Source organism: Mirounga leonina, unplaced genomic scaffold (genome assembly GCF_011800145.1).
Source record: "Mirounga leonina isolate KUSES-001 unplaced genomic scaffold, KU_Mleo_1.0 Mir_115, whole genome shotgun sequence".
Lineage (NCBI taxonomy): Eukaryota > Metazoa > Chordata > Mammalia > Carnivora > Phocidae > Mirounga > Mirounga leonina.
This window is the reverse complement of record NW_023270268.1, coordinates 37,569,703-37,585,598: the sequence shown is the minus strand read 5'-3', so window position 1 is coordinate 37,585,598 and position 15,896 is coordinate 37,569,703. Positions and strand designations below refer to the sequence as shown.

The following is a 15,896-nucleotide window of genomic DNA, read 5'->3' as shown; positions in this document are numbered from 1 at the left end:
TGTTTACTAATTCAGATTATGGACTGACTGTCCACCCAAAAATAATTTGGCTCTTCTGCTCCCTAGTATTATTTCCCTCTGAAATAACTGTTTATTTTTAGGTGCTCACCTGGTAGAGGTTATCGACTGCCAACAAGTGCCTTGGTGAATCTTACTCATGGGAGTCGCTCTGAAACCGGAAATCAGAAGTTGACAGCCATTGTGAAACCACAACCAGCTGTGAATCAATATAGCTCAAATTCATCAATTTCATCTGGGCATTTGGGAGGCCTGAACCATTCCCCTCAATCACTTTTTGTTCCTACTCAAGTAAGGCTCTTAGTCTTTCATTTCTTTCTGCCCTCTTATAAATCTCAGGCAGACTTTGTAAGTAAAACCTAATTTGACTTAGTTTTTTAAGAAATTTTGGTTCAAGTCAATTTCAGATTTGTTTTAAGTTAATAGGCTAATAAGGAATGCTACTGGGGCATCTGGGTGGCTCAGTCGGTTAAGCATCTGCCTTTGGCTCAGGTCATGATCCCAGGGTCCTGGGATGGAGCCCCACGTCAGGATCCCTGCTCAGTGGGGAGTCTGCTTCTCCCCTTCTCCCTCTCCGCCCCGCTGATGCTCTCTCTCAAATAAATAGAATTAAAAAAAAAACGCTACTGATAACATCCTACATTTGTTATAAAATTATAGTTAAAGAAGAAATACATTTTTAAATATGAGCTTGAGAATGTCTGTTTTCTTTTCATGTATTTACTTTTCAAGCTACATTTGTATAACTCTAATGTTGTATTCAATCTGCTATGAAATGACATGAATTTGAGAGGTTAACAGAGAGAGAATTATATTTATCAAAAGCCATTTTCAGGTTCCTACCCATGCAACTCATGGGTGATTTCCTCTATTTTATCTTTCTGGGGAAAAAAATTGAATTGTTTTGTGTGAGACATTTAACCTTGTTTAACTCCATGTCCCTAAATCTTAACCACATTTTAATCCAAGTAATAATGTGTTCGCTATAGACTAATTAGAAAGCCCAGATAAGGAGGTAATGGCAAAGGAAGCAGAAGCAAAAATCAAATTTCATAGGTAATCACTATTAATCTGCCCAAAATCAACTCCTCATAAGTAATAGCTGGTTTTTTAATCTGTTGGATTACTTTTGTGTAAGATGAAGATTTTAAAAATAAAATTGTTAAATGTTAGCTTAAATGAGATATCAGTACATTGGGAGATTTAAAAAAATCTGTTGGTAGGGATATTGATTTAGTATAATCTTCCATAACATTTGTCATGCTTTAAGACCATTTTCAGTCCAATAGAATATTTCTATGATGACTGTACTGAGCGCCAGAAAAAAAGAACTGAGATTTCAGATAATGGAAGTTAATATTCTATCTACTGCTAAATAACTTTAATGAATTTTTTTATTTTTAATATAAATCTTTATTTTTTTCATGTTTCAGTTCCTTAAGAAATTTTTTGTGCTTTACCAGGTACCTACTAAAGATGATGATGAATTTTGCAACATTTGGCAGTCCTTACAGGGATCTGGAAAGGTTCAACACTTTCAGCCAACTCTACAAGAGAAAGTTAGTATACCTTGTTTGATAGACATTTAAATTAAAAAAACAAATTTACATTTTTCTTGTGAGTATGCAATGATTATTTTTTTCCTAAAATCTCATAAAATAGAATAACCGTTTTAATCATGAATTTTCATAAGTCTCTTCAGCCGTATATAAAAGTTTTTGGACTCATGAGAGGGAATATAGATAATTTTTCTTTTAAATCAGTTTGGATTTTATTTTAGCTGTTTGCAAAATCCTAATAACTATATTTTAAATTCAACAAAGGCCTTAGTGCACTTATTATTAACTAATTAATTTCCACTTGAATGTGGAGCTTTATGCTGGCACTTGGTTGTCTTAAATATGAATGAGCAAATTCACATTCCTTAATAGAGATTAAGAAGGGAAAAGAAATTCTGCTAAAAAGGTAGACTCAGACCAAAAAAAGGAAAAAGGTAAAGAATAAATTCCTACAACATTTTTTGCTGGTAACTGACCTATCTTCTCAGCTTTGGTCAAGAAAGAAAGAATATTCTCTCAAGTTTATAAACCAACAGCCTGCACCATGAAAGCCTCATTTATTCTTTTTTTTTTTTTTTTTTTTTTTTTAAGATTTTATTTATTTGACAGAGAGAGACACAGCGAGAGAGGGAACACAAGCAGGGGGAGTGGGAGTGGGAGAGGGAGAGGCAGGCTTCCCGCAGAGCGGGGAGCCCGATGTGGGGCTCGATCCCAGGACCTTGGGATCATGACCTGAGCTGAAGGCAGACGCTTAACGACTGAGCCACCCAGGCGCCCCAAGCCTCATTTATTCTAATGTCCTCCAGTGATGGTGGCATTTTCAGAGTAGAGAGAAGAAAATAGCAAAGGAAATGATGGTGAAATAAACAGAAAAAGTGAGAGTGACAAAATACATAGTTCTCTTCTGCTAATATGCTAAGTTTTTCTTAGATCATCCATAAATCCTTTCTATCTAAATGCAGTCTATATCCAGAGTTTCAAACCCTCTTTTCCTCTCTAATTTATTTGATACCACTAACCATTCATTTTTTAGGAATGCTTCGTTATCATTCATTCATTTCATTAATTCATTCAGCATGTATTTATTGAGGGCCTATCATGTTCATTGTTCTATGTGATGAGAATATAGCTATAAACAAAAAAAAAAGTCTGACCCTCAAACAAATTATATTCTGGGGAGGAGAGGACAAGTAGATTACATGGTATATTAGATGGTAATACAGAAGTTTGAGAAAAATTTCAGGGGAGGATAGAGAATGTTGGCGGGGTGGTGGGGAGGCAAGGTTTTGCAGTTTTAAAGAGAATGATCAGGTAACATTTGAGTAAAGATTTGAATGAAATGAGGAGTAGAGTATGTAGATACCTGAGGTGAGGGTATTCCAGAGAAGTCCAAAGACCCTGTTGGGAAGACAATTCCAGGTATACTCAAGGAAGAGAAAAAGACTATTATGGCTTTTAATCAATAGGCTGATTTGTAGGAACTGTAATTAGATACCATGCAGGACCTTCTGGGTCATTATAAGGACATTGTTTTTGTTTTTTTTTTTTAAAGATTTTATTTATTTATTTGAGACAGAGAGAATGAGAGACAGAGAGCATGAGAGGGAGGAGGGTCAGAGGGAGAAGCAGACTCCCCGCCGAGCAGGGAGCCCGATGCGGGACTTGATCCCAGGACTCCGGGATCATGACCTGAGCTGAAGGCAGTCGCTTAACCGACTGAGCCACCCAGGCGCCCAAGGACATTGTTTTTTACTCAGTGAAATGAGGAATCAGTGAAGGGTTTTGAGCAACAGAATGACATGATCTGATTTATATTTTAATAGGGATCATTCTGTCTGCTATCTTAAGAATAGAATGTAGAGGAGTCAGGATAGAAACAGATTAGTTAGGAGACTACTGGAATCATCAAGATAGAGTTGATACTGACTCGGACCAGAGTAGTAGGAGTCTGGAGAAGTGATCAAATTCTAGGCATATTTGGAAGGAATTGCCATCTAATGATGAATTGGATATAGGGTTAAGAGAGAAAAAAAATGGATTAGAGTGTGACTCTTAAGGTCTTAGTAACTAAAAGGATAGAGTGGCTGTTACCTGAGATGGAGAAGATTGCAAGTCAAGTAGGTTTGTGGGGGAAGATCTGGAGTTCAATTTTGGTCATAGTAAGTTTGAGATGTATATTAAAAATCTAAGTGGAGATACAGAGTTAGAAATTTGAGTAGAGGGGTGCCTGGATGGCTCAGTTGGTTAAGTGTCTGCCTTCGGCTCAGGTCATGATCCCGGAGTCCAGGGATTGAGCCCCACGTCAGGCTCCCTGCTCAGCCAGGAGTCTTCTTCTCCCTCTCCCCCTGGTCGTGCTCCCTTGCTCACTTACTCTCTCAAATAAATAAATAAAATCTTTTTTAAAAAAAAAGATATTTGAGTAGAGATGTAGAGTTGGACATTGATTCTGATGGTTATGGAAGATGTCCAAGCTGGAGAGAGAAATTTGGGCATGTATGTGTGTATCTATATATCTATATCTATTTATCTACATCCAAAGAAGTCTAATAACTTAGCCTTAGAGAATTCCATCCTTAAAGAGTCAGAGAGATTAGGTGAACCTGACAAACAAGATTGAGAAGGAATGGCCATTGTACAGGAAGAAGACCAGTAAAGTGTGGTGTTCTAGATGCCAAGTGAAGAATGGATGTCAAGGAGAGTAATCAAGTGTGTCAAATGCTGGTGATGGATCAGTTAAAATGAAAACTGAGAATTGACCATAGTGTTTTATATCTGAGGTCATTGGAAATCTTGACAAGAGCAGTTTCAGTAGAGTGGTAAGAGTGAAATACCAAGAAGAGTATGTTTAAGAGAGAAGGGGAGAAGAAAAATTGGAGGTAGCAAATATAGGCAATTATTTCAAGGATTTATACTCTAAAAGGAAACATTACCCTGACTCCCCTCTTGCCTTTTGCTTTTTATTCAACTTCTTTCTTAACCTCTGTTTTTCCAACCATTCAACTGGGCAGTATTTTACTGAACAATAGTTTTTTTTCTCCCCCTTTTGTTTTATCATTTGGTGACATTGGCTCTTACCTTGCTGCTAATTTAACCACTCAGTATATGTGTTCCATACCTCTCAATCAGGATCAATCTAAGCCAGTATCTCCAACTTCCTAGAAGACAGGTATAGACAGACACCCCACCATCACCTCAGCCGAAAGATGTCTTAGAATTCACCTCATCTGAAGCTTCTTACCCTTATTTCTAACACTACCATTTCCCCAGGCAATAATCTGAAAAGCATGGAGTAAAAACTTTTTTCCTTTTTCCCCTCTATTTTTTTTTTTTTTTTTGCAATGAGATCCGAAATCTTTTTATTTCTTGGCAGTTCCCACAACTGGGCCTTAGATGGTCATCCTAAACCTAGATTAACCTCCTATCTGTGCTTCCTGCTTCTTGCCTCTTTCCTTTTTAGTCCTTACATAATACTGTTTGACGTATCTTTCCTAATGATTTTTCTTGGTGATCCTTTCACCTGTGTTGGCCCAATGGCATTATTGGGCAAAATATCTAATTAATAAGAGCTTCTGGATTTGAACTTAGTTTGTTCCCTGAGGCACTGTGGTGTGATAAATCTGGTACTAGACTCAGAATCAGGAAATCAGATTTGGTGACTCAAATTGAGCAACTCTAATTTTCTTGGGCCTCTGTGGCCTCATATGCAAAATTAAGGCACTAGACTAGATGACCTCTTTTCCAGCCCTAAAAGAATGTTATTCTTGAGGCGCCTGTTGGCTCAGTCATTAAGCATCTGCCTTCGGCTCAGGTCATGATCCCAGGGTTCTGGGATCAAGCCCCGCATAGGGCTCCCTGCTCCGCGGGAAGCCTGCTTCTCCCTCTCCCACTCCCTCTGCTTGTGTTCCCTCTCTTGCTGTGTCTTTCTCTGTCAAATAAATAAATAAAATCTTTAAAAAAAAAAAAAGAGTTTTGTTTTTTTTTTAAGATTTTACCTATTTATTAGAGAGAAGGAGCACGAGAGTGGGGTGAGGGGCAGAAGGAAAAGCAGACTCCCCCTGAGCAGGAAGCCCAGTGTGGGGCTTGATCCCGGCCCTCTGGGATCATGACCTGAGCCAAAGGCAGGCGCTTAACCAACTGAGCTACCCAGGTGCCCCAAAGAATGTTATTCAAATATTATAGAATATATAGGGCTCTCTGTTCAGTACTAGTAGAATTCAACCTCAACTGAAACTAGTATCTAACTCTACCTAATTCTTATATAAAGTATATCCAACTCCTTAGTAAAATGGTCTGTTCTAGTAAGATTGGTCTCTTTATTTTCCCTTTCCCACAAGTAGATAATTCCCATTTCAGGTTATGTGTTCTTACTGTTCCTTCCACTTTCCTCTCTCACTACCAAAATTCCCCTAGATCTCCAGCAAGGTCTGCTAGTCATTTTACTGCCTATTGCCTTGAGATGGAACTCAACACTTGATACTATATTTACTCAGAATCTTCTGCATCTTGCTCCTGGTATTGGGTGCTATTTCATTATTTATATTAACTAAACACTGTCATGTTGTATTTCCTCCTACACATACCAAGAATTATGAGCCACCACATATATCACTTAAATCCATGAAGCATTAATAAGCAACCTGGTATTCATCTGATAAGCACATTCTAGACAACTCAACATGATTTTTTAAAAAGTATTCAAGCTTCTGGAAAAGGTGAAACTATGGAGACAGTGAAAAGATCAGTGGTTGCCCGGAGGTTAGGGGGAAGATCAATAGACAGAGCACAGAAGCTTTTTAGGGCACTGAAAATAATCTGTATGATACTCTAATGGTGGATACATGTCATTATACGTTTGTCTGAACACATAGAATGTACAACACCAAGAGTGAACCCAATGTAAACTATGGCCTTTGAGTAATAATGATGTGTCAGGATTGGTTCATTGATTATAGTAAATGTACCACTCTGGTGGAGGATGTTGATAATGGAGAATGCCATACATGTGTAGAGACAGAAAGGATATGAAATATCTCTGTACCTTTCTCTCAGTTTTGTTGTAAACCTAAAACTGCTCTTTAAAAAGTCTTTTAAAAAAATTCAAGTCAGGGCACCTGGGTGGCTCAGTTGGTTGGGCCACTGCCTTCGGCTTGGGTCATGATCCTGGAGTCCCAGGATCGAGTCCCGCATCGGGCTCCCTGCTCGGAGGGGAGTCTGCTTCTCCCTCTGACCCTCCCCCCTCTCATGTGCTTTCTCTCTCTCATTCTCTCTCTCTCAAATAAATAAATCTTTAAAAAATAAATAAATAAATAATTTGAAAAATAAATAAATAAATTTAAGTCTTTATTGACAAAATATGACAATGTGAGTAATAAATAGCTTTATGTAGATATCAAATAGAACAACCCCAAAACTATACCCAAAACTAGAATATTTTCTAATTAAACTTCTGGATACTTTTTCTCTGATATGGTACTGTGAACATGGGTTTTAGAGTTAGAGCTCAAGTGTCAGCTCTCCTATTATTTAGTTCTACAACCAAATACTCTATCTCTTTGAGGAAAAGTAGTTAGAAGAGTTTGTTTTTAAATCATTTATAAGAATTTTAACTTTCAGGTTGCAGTTCTACCTCAAGAAGTAAGTCAAGTAACTCAACATCATAAATCTGGCTTTACTGACAACAGTGTTAAATGTCAGCAAAGAAAACATGAGCCTCACAGAAAATGTAAGTTTAAAGTTAAAAATATACTTACGATGCTGCTTCCTTTTTTATTAACTACAACAGTTTTATTGAGTTATAATTCACATGCCATAAAATTCATGTTTTGAAGTCTTTAATCAGTGATTTTTTTGGTGTTTTCACAAAGTTGTACAACCTATGCCACTATCTAAATTTAGAACATTCTCTTTACCCTAAAAAGAAACATACCTATTAGCAGTCATTCCTCCAGCCCTGGCAACCATTAATTTACTTTCTGCCTCTATGGATTGACCTGTCTGGACATTTCATATCATCATAAAATTTGTGACTTTTTGTGACTGGCTTCTTTTACTTGGCATAATGAACACAAGGTTCATCCATGTTGTAGTATGTATCAATGCTTCATTCCTTTTTTTTTTGCAATCCTTTTTTTTTTTTAATTTTTTATCGTTGTTAATCACCATACATTACATCATTAGTTTTTGATGTAGTGTTCCATGATTCATTGTTTGTGCATAACACCCAGTGCTCCATGCAGAACGTGCCCTCTTTAATACGCATCACCAGGCTTACCCATCCTCCCACCCCCCTCCCCTCTAGAACCCTCAGTTTGTTTCTCAGAGTCCATCGTCTCTCATGGTTCGTCTCCCCCTCCGATTTCCCCCCCTTCATTCTTCCCCTCCTGCTATCTTCTTCTTTTTTTTTTTTTTTTTAACATATATTGTATTATTTGTTTCAGAGGTACAGATCTGAGATTCAACAGTCTTGCACAATTCACAGCACTCACCATAATACATACCTTCCCCAGTGTCTATCACTCAGCCACCCCATCCCTCCCACCCCCTACCACTCCAGCAACCCTCAGTTTGTTTCCTGAGATTAAGAATTCCTCATATCAGTGAGATCATATGATACATGTCTTTCTCTGATTGACTTATTTCGCTCAGCATAACACCCTCCAGTTCCATCCATGTCATTGCAAATGGCAAGATCTCATTCCTTTTGATGGCTGTGTAATATTCCATTGTGTATATATACCACATCTTCTTTATCCATTCATCTGTTGATGGACATCTTGGCTCTTTCCACAGTTTGGCTATTGTGGACATTGCTGCTATAAACATCGGGGTGCACGTACCCCTTTGGATCCCTACATTTGTATCTTTGGGGTAAATACCCAGTAGTGCAATTGCTGGATCATATGATAGCTCTATTTTCAACTTTTTGAGGAACCTCCATACTGTTTTCCAGAATTGCTGCACCAGCTTGCATTCCCACCAACAGTGTAAGAGGGTTCCCCTTTCTCTGCATCCCCGCCAACATCTGTTGTTTCCCGACTTGTTAATTTTAGCTATTCTGACTGGTGTGAGATGATATCTCATTGAGGTTTTGATGTGGATTTCCCTGATGCTGAGCGATGTTGAGCACTTTTTCATGTGTCTGTTGGCGATTTGGATGTCTTCTTTGGAAAAATGTCTGTTCATGTCTTCTGCCCATTTCTTGATTGGTTCATTTGTTCTTTGGGTGTTGAGTTTAAGAAGTTCTTTATAGATTTTGGATACTAGCCCTTTATCTGATATGTCATTTGCAATATCTTCTCCCATTCTGTCGGTTGTCTTTTGGTTTTGTTGACTATTTCCTTTGCTGTGCAAAAGCTTTTTATCTTGATGAGGTCCCAATAGTTCATTTTTGCCCTTGCTTCCCTTGCCTTTGGCGATGTTTCTAGGAAGAAGTTGCTGCGGCTGAGGTCGAAGAGGTTGCTGCCTGTGATCTCCTTTAGGATTTTGATGGACTCCTGTCTCACGTTTAGTCTTTCACCCATTTTGAGTCTATTTTTGTGTGTGGTATAAGGAAATGGTCCAGTTTCATTCTTTTGCATGTGGCTGTCCAATTTTCCCAACACCATTTCTTGAAGAGACTGTCTTTTTTCCATTGGACATTCTTTCCTGCTTTGTCGAAGATTAGTTGACCATAGAGTTGAGGGTCCATTTCTGGGCTCTCTATTCTGTTCCATTGATCTATGTGTCTGTTTTTGTGCCAGTACCATACTGTCTTGATAATGACAGCTTTGTAATAGAGCTGGAAGTCTGAAATTGTGATGCCGCCAGCTTTGCTTTTCTTTTTCAACATTCCTCTGGCTATTCGGGGTCTTTTCTGGTTCCATACAAGTTTGTTTGGTATGGAACCAAACAAATGGATTATTTGTTTCATTTCTTTGAAAAAAGTTGATGGTATTTTGATGGGCATTGCATTGAATGTGTAGATTGCTCTAGGTAGCAATGACATCTTCACAATATTCTTCCAATCCATGAGCATGGAATGTTTTCCCATTTCTTTGTGTCTTCCTCAGTTTCTTTCATGGATATTTTATAGTTTTCTGAGTACAGATCCTTTGCCTCTTTGGTTAGATTTATTCCTAGGTATCTTACGGTTTTGGGTGCACTTGTAAATGGGACCGACTCCTTAATTTCTCTTTCTTCTGTCTTGTTGTTGGTGTATAAGAATGCCACTGATTTCTATGCATTGATTTTATATCCTGCCACTTTACTGAATTCCTGTATGAGTTCTAGCAGTTTTGGGGTGGAGTCTTTTGGGTTTTCCACATACTGTATCATATCATTTGCAAAGAGTGAGAGTTTGACTTCTTCTTTGCCGATTTGGATGCCTTTTATTTCTTTTTGTTGTCTGATTGCTGTGGCTAGGACTTCTAATACTATGTTGAATGGCAGTGGTGATAGTGGACATCCCTGCCGCGTTCCTGACCTTAGGGGAAAAGCTCTCAGTTTTTCCCCATTGAGAATGATATTTGCTGTGGGTTTTTCATAGATGGCTTTTATGATATTGAGGTACGTACCCTCTATCCCTGTACTCTGAAGAGTTTTGATCAAGAAAGGATGCTGTAGGGCGCCTGGGTGGCTCAGTTGGTTAAGCGACTGCCTTCGGCTCAGGTCATGATCCTGGAGTCCCTGATCAAGTCCCGCGTCGGGCTCCCTGCTCGGCGGGGAGTCTGCTTCTCCCTCTGGCCCTCCCCCCTCTCATGTGCTCTCTCTCATTCTCTCTCTCTCAAATAAATAAATAAAATCTTTAAAAAAAAAAAAAAAGAAAGGATGCTGTACTTTGTCAAATGCTTTTTCTGCATCTATTGAGAGGATCATGATTCTTGTTCTTTCTTTTGTTAATGTATTGTATCACGTTGATTGATTTGTTTGCAGTCCTTTTGAATAATAGTCCATTCTATGAATACTACATTTTGTTTATCCATTCATCCATTCATGGACATTTGGGTTGTTTCCACTTTGGGGCTATAATAAATAATGCTGCTGTGAATATCCATGTAGAAGTTTTTGATTGAACATATGTTTGCAGTTCTCTTGGGTATACATCCAAATGAGTAGAATTAGTCATATGTTAACTCTGTGTTTAACTTTTTATGGAACTACCAAACTGTTTTCCAACTGCTGTTTCCCACCAGCAATATATGAGAGTCCAATTTCTCCACATCTTCCATAATGCTTGTTATTGCCCATCTTTTTTATTACCGCAGCCCTGGTAGGTGTAAAGTGAAATCTCTTTGTGGTTTTCATTTGTGATTCATTAATGACTAATAACATTGGGCATCTTTTCATGTGCCAATGGGCAGTTTGTACATCTTCTTTGGAGAAATGTCTATTCAAGTCCTTTGCTCATTTTTGAGTTACTTTTCTTTTCGTCCTTGAGTTGTGTGAGTCCTTTACATCTTCTGTATATAACGTGCATATTCAGATATTTGATTTGCAAATATGTGCTGTCATTCTGTGGGTTGTCTTTTTAACTTTATAGTGTCCTTGAAACAAAAGTCTTTAATTTTGATCAATTCTAATTTATCTTTTCTACTTTTTCTTTGATTACTTGTGCTTTAGGTGTCATATCTAAGAAACCATTACATAATCTAAGGTCACAAAGATTTATACCTATCTTTTCTTCTAAGAGATTTGTAGTTTTAGCTCTTATATTTAGGTCTTTTTTCCATTTCTGAGTGTTTGTATATGGTATGAGGTAGGGGTCCTTATTCATTCTTTTGCATGTGGATATCCAGTTGTCTCAGCACCATTTGCTGAAAGACTGTTCTTTTCCCATTGAATTCTCTTGGCACCCCATTGAATTTTCTTAGCACCCTTGTTATAAGTCAATTGACTATAGATGTATGGGTTTATTTCTGACCTCTCAATTCTGTTCCACAGATCTATATGCCATCTTTATGCAAAGAACACACTATCTTAATTATCATAGTTTGTTGTAAGTTTTGAAATTGGGAACTTTGAGTCCTCCAGCTTTGTTTTTCTTTTTCAACATTGTTTTGTCTGTTCCGATCTCTTACATTTCTGAATGAATTATAGGATCACCTTGTCTATTTCTGCGAAAATGGCAGCTGGAATTTTTGTAGAGATTACGTTGAATCTACAGATCATTTTGGAGAGCATTGTCCTCTTAACAATATTAAGTCTTCCTATCCATGAACGTAAAATGTCTTTCCATTTATTTGTCTTCTTTAATTTCCTTCAATGATGTCTTGTAGTTTTCAGTGTACAAGTCTTACATCTTTTAAAAAAATTTATTCCTAGTATTTTATTATTTTTAATGCTATTTATTGTCAGTGGAACTGTTTTCTTTTTTTTTTTTTTCAAGATTTTATTTTTTTAGAGAAAACAGGGGAGGGGCAGTGGGGGAGGGAGAGGGAGAGAATCTCCAGCAGACTCTGCACTGAACATGGAACCCAGTGTGGAGCTCAATCCCACAACCCTGGGATCATGACCTGAGCCAAAACCAAGAGTCAGACATTTAACCGACTGAGCCACCCAGACACCCCTATTGTCACTGGAACTGTTTTCTTAATTGGTGGTTGGGGGTGGATTGTTCAGTGCTGTTTATAGAGATAAAGCTGACTTTTGTATATTGATCTTATATCCTGCTACTTTGCTGAACTTGTTTATTAGCCCTAATTTTTTGTGGCTTTGGCAAATAGCAATAGTGTTACTTCTTTTTATATAATTTCTTGTATTTCTTTTTCTTACCTGATTGCTGTAGCTAAAACCACCAACATAATGTTGAATGGAAGTAGTGAGAGTGAACAGTTCACCCTTGTTTTGATCTTAGGGGTAAGCTTTCAATCTGTGAGCATTAAGTGTAATGTTAGCTGTGGGTTTTAGTAAGTGCCCTTTATTAGATGAGGAAGTTCCTTTCTATTCTTTGGTTGTTGATTTTGCCTGTAATATCCCTTGGAGGGATATTAGATTTTGTCAGTTGCTGTTTCTGTGCTTAATTAATATGGTAGATTCCATTGATTGTTTTTTATGTTGAACCAACCTTGCATTCTTGGAATAAATCCTACCAGGTCTTGGTGTTTAATCTTTTTTATATGATACAGGATTTGATTTGCTAGTATTTTGTTGAGGATTTTATTTTAGCATTTATATTCATAGAGGATATTTGTCATTTTATTTTCTTGGGATATCTTTGATTGTGAATCAGGGTAATACCTTACAGAATGTGGGGAATAACACTTTGGAAGAGCTCAGCCTCATTCTGATCTCTCTGGTGGCTGCCAGGTTATTGGTTTCCACCAAAAAGTGCTGGCTGCTATTTTTCAAGGCTACTTAGAGTTGTAGAGTAGGGATTGAGACTACGGCAAGTTAAACCATAAAGCTCACTGTTTTGAGAGTCAGTCTTTTTTCTTGAATAAATACCCCCCAGATTGCTACAGGCCTTTGATTAATTTCCATAACTCTAAAAATTTGGATTCGGGTAATTTATGCCCATTTTCTTGTTGCTTTTATGGAGGACAGAATTTTTATTTTATTTTATTTTTATTAACATAATGTATTATTTGTTTCAGGGGTACAGGTCTGTGATTCATCAGTCTTAACACAATTCACAGCACTCACCATAGCACATACCCTCCCCAGTGTCCATCACCCAGCCACCCCATCCCTCCCACCCCCCTCCACTCCAGCAACCCTCAGTTTGTTTCCTGAGATTAAGAGTCTCTTATGGTTTGTCTCCCCCTCTGGTTTCGTCTTGTTTCATTTTCCCCTCCCTTCCCCTGTGATCCTCTGTCTTGTTTCTCAAATTCCTCATATCAGTGAGATCATATGATACATGTCTTTCTCTGATTGACTTATTTCGCTTAGCATAATACCCTCTAGTTCCATCCACGTCGTTGCAAATGGCAAAATTTCTTTTTTTTTTTTGATGGCTGCATAATATTCCATCGTATATATACACCACATCTTCTTTATCCATTCATCTGTTGATGGACATCTATGCTCTTTCCACAGTTTGGCTATTGTGGACATTGCTGCTGTAAACATTGGGGTGCACATGCCCCTTCGGATCACTGCATTTCTGTCTTTGGGGTAAATACCCAGTAGTGCAATTACTGGGTCATAGAGTAGAGTATTTTCAATTTTTTGAGCAACCTCCATACTGTTTTCCAGAGTGGCTGCACCAGCTTGCATTCCCACCAACAGTGTAGGAGGGTTCCCCTTCTTCTGCATCCCCTCCAACATCTGTCATTTCCCGACTTGTTAATTTTAGGCATTCTGAATGGTGTGAGGTGGTATCTCATTGAGGTTTTGATTTGGATTTCCCTGATGCCGAGTGATGTTGAGCACTTTTTCATGTGTCTGTTGGCCATTTGGATGTCTTCTTGGCAGAAATGTCTATTCATGTCTTCTGCCCATTTATTGATTGAATTATTTGTTCTTTGTTGAGTTTGATAGGTTCCTTATAGATTTTGGATACTAGGCCTCTATGGAGGACAGAATTTTTAAAGGTCCTTACTCTGACATTTTTGCTGATGTCCCCTCACTACTTTTTGAATAAATTTTATTCAGCGTAATCCAGTTACTTTTTTGTGTGTAAACACTTGCCTATTAAGTTACTCTAACCTATATTATAATTTTTTATTAAAAATATGTATATTTTGTTGTTAATATTTCTTACATAATTTATATATTTTTACTTATTTAAGTCCTTTAGTAGTGTTTACTATGTTTCAGGCACAGTAGGGAATGCAGATACAGAGATGAGAATCTTCATCTTGCAGTTAGTTTTTCTCTTGATCAGAATATTCCCAAATTGCTGCAAATTGCTCTTTGTGTTCAAAATATGACTCATTTGTTGTTCATTTATTTATTCAGATTCTATCTATTGAGCCGTATATACAAGGTACCGTTTTAGGTGCTAGGGATATATGACTGAACCAGACAGACAAGTTTTTCCAGCCTAATGGACTTTACATTCTAAGGTGGAGACTGACAATAGGCAAAAAACAAACAAACAAACAAACAAAACTATCCAATAAATTCCATAATGTGTAGTAATGATAAGTGCTATGATGAAAAATAAAGCATATTAAAAGTATAGGTAGGGGGGTGTTTTATAGAATGGTCAAGGAATGCCTCTCTGAGGACATAACATTTGAGCAGAGACCCAAATAAAGGGGAGTGGATGGGATAAAGTATGCAAAACATTTGCTGAAGAGCTTTCCAGCAGAGGAAATAATCACGTGCAGAGTCCTGAGTCTAATTTATTATATTTTATACATGCATGTATTTTATGTGTGTGTATATATATATATGTTACGTATAGTATAAGAATGGCCCTTTTTTTAAGATTTATTTATTTATTTGAGAGAGAGAAAGAGCATGAAATGGAGGGAAGGGGCAGAGGGAGAGAAGCAGACTCCCCACTGAGCATGGAGCCTGATGACGCAGGACTCGATCCCACGATCCCATGACCACAGATCATGACCCAAGCTGAAACCAAGAGTTCGATGCTCAACCAACTGAGCCACCCAGGCACCCCAAGAAGGGTCTTTTTAAGTATTTTTCTAAAAAGCTATTTTCCGAAAAAAAAATTGTGGTTTTATAACTTTGGTTCAGTTTGATAACTGCTAAACTATTATTTGCACAAGTATCTATATGTTATTTTTGTTTCTTTTACATTTTAACTATAGATTAATGTCCCTATAAATCTGATAAATATAGCTTAAAGATTTTATATTTAATTGAAATGTGTTGTGATTTTTCTTCAAATTATTATTTACATGAATGTGTGTAAACTACATTATTTGGAATTCCAATTAGTTTTATTGTGTGTGTGTCTCAGCAAAGGCTTAATGTCAATACATGTTAACTTGCTTTTTCATATCCTCCTTTTTGCAAGATTACGTCCTTCCTTTTCTTCCTTACCTCCCTTACCTCTCCTCCCCTCTCCTTTTTATTTCCCCTCTTCTGTTCCCTGTCTTCCTATCTTTGTTCATTTCTTCCCTTCTCTCTTCATCCCATCCCTTCCCTCCTTCCCATCCCTTCTCCCTGCTTCTTTTCTCACCCTCTTTCCTCCTTTGTTCCTTCCTCCCTCCTTTCTTCTTTTTTTCCTTTCGTCCTTCCTCTTCTTTTTTTTTTTTTTTTAGATTTTATTTACTTATTTGACAGAAAGAGAGAGCACAAGCAGGGGGAGCAGGAGAGGGAGAAGCAGGCTCCCCGCTGAGCAGGGAACCCAATGCAGGGCTCAATCCCAGGACGTTTAACCAACTGAGCCACCCAGGCACCCCTCTTCCTTCCTTTTTCTAATTTATCCTT

General features: G+C 37.7%; 1 protein-coding gene across 3 annotated transcripts in view; it reads left to right on the top strand.

Annotated features, from left to right (window-relative positions):
• XRN1 (5'-3' exoribonuclease 1) overlaps nt 1-15,896 on the top strand; it is a 114,899-nt gene that overhangs the window by 79,247 nt on the left and 19,756 nt on the right. For all 3 annotated transcript variants that reach the window (XM_034996221.1, XM_034996212.1, XM_034996230.1), the window contains exons 31-33: nt 102-309; nt 1,482-1,577; nt 7,191-7,299. In XM_034996221.1, the coding sequence (XP_034852112.1) occupies nt 102-309; nt 1,482-1,577; nt 7,191-7,299 (413 nt within the window). The remainder of the gene's footprint in view (nt 1-101; nt 310-1,481; nt 1,578-7,190; nt 7,300-15,896) is intronic.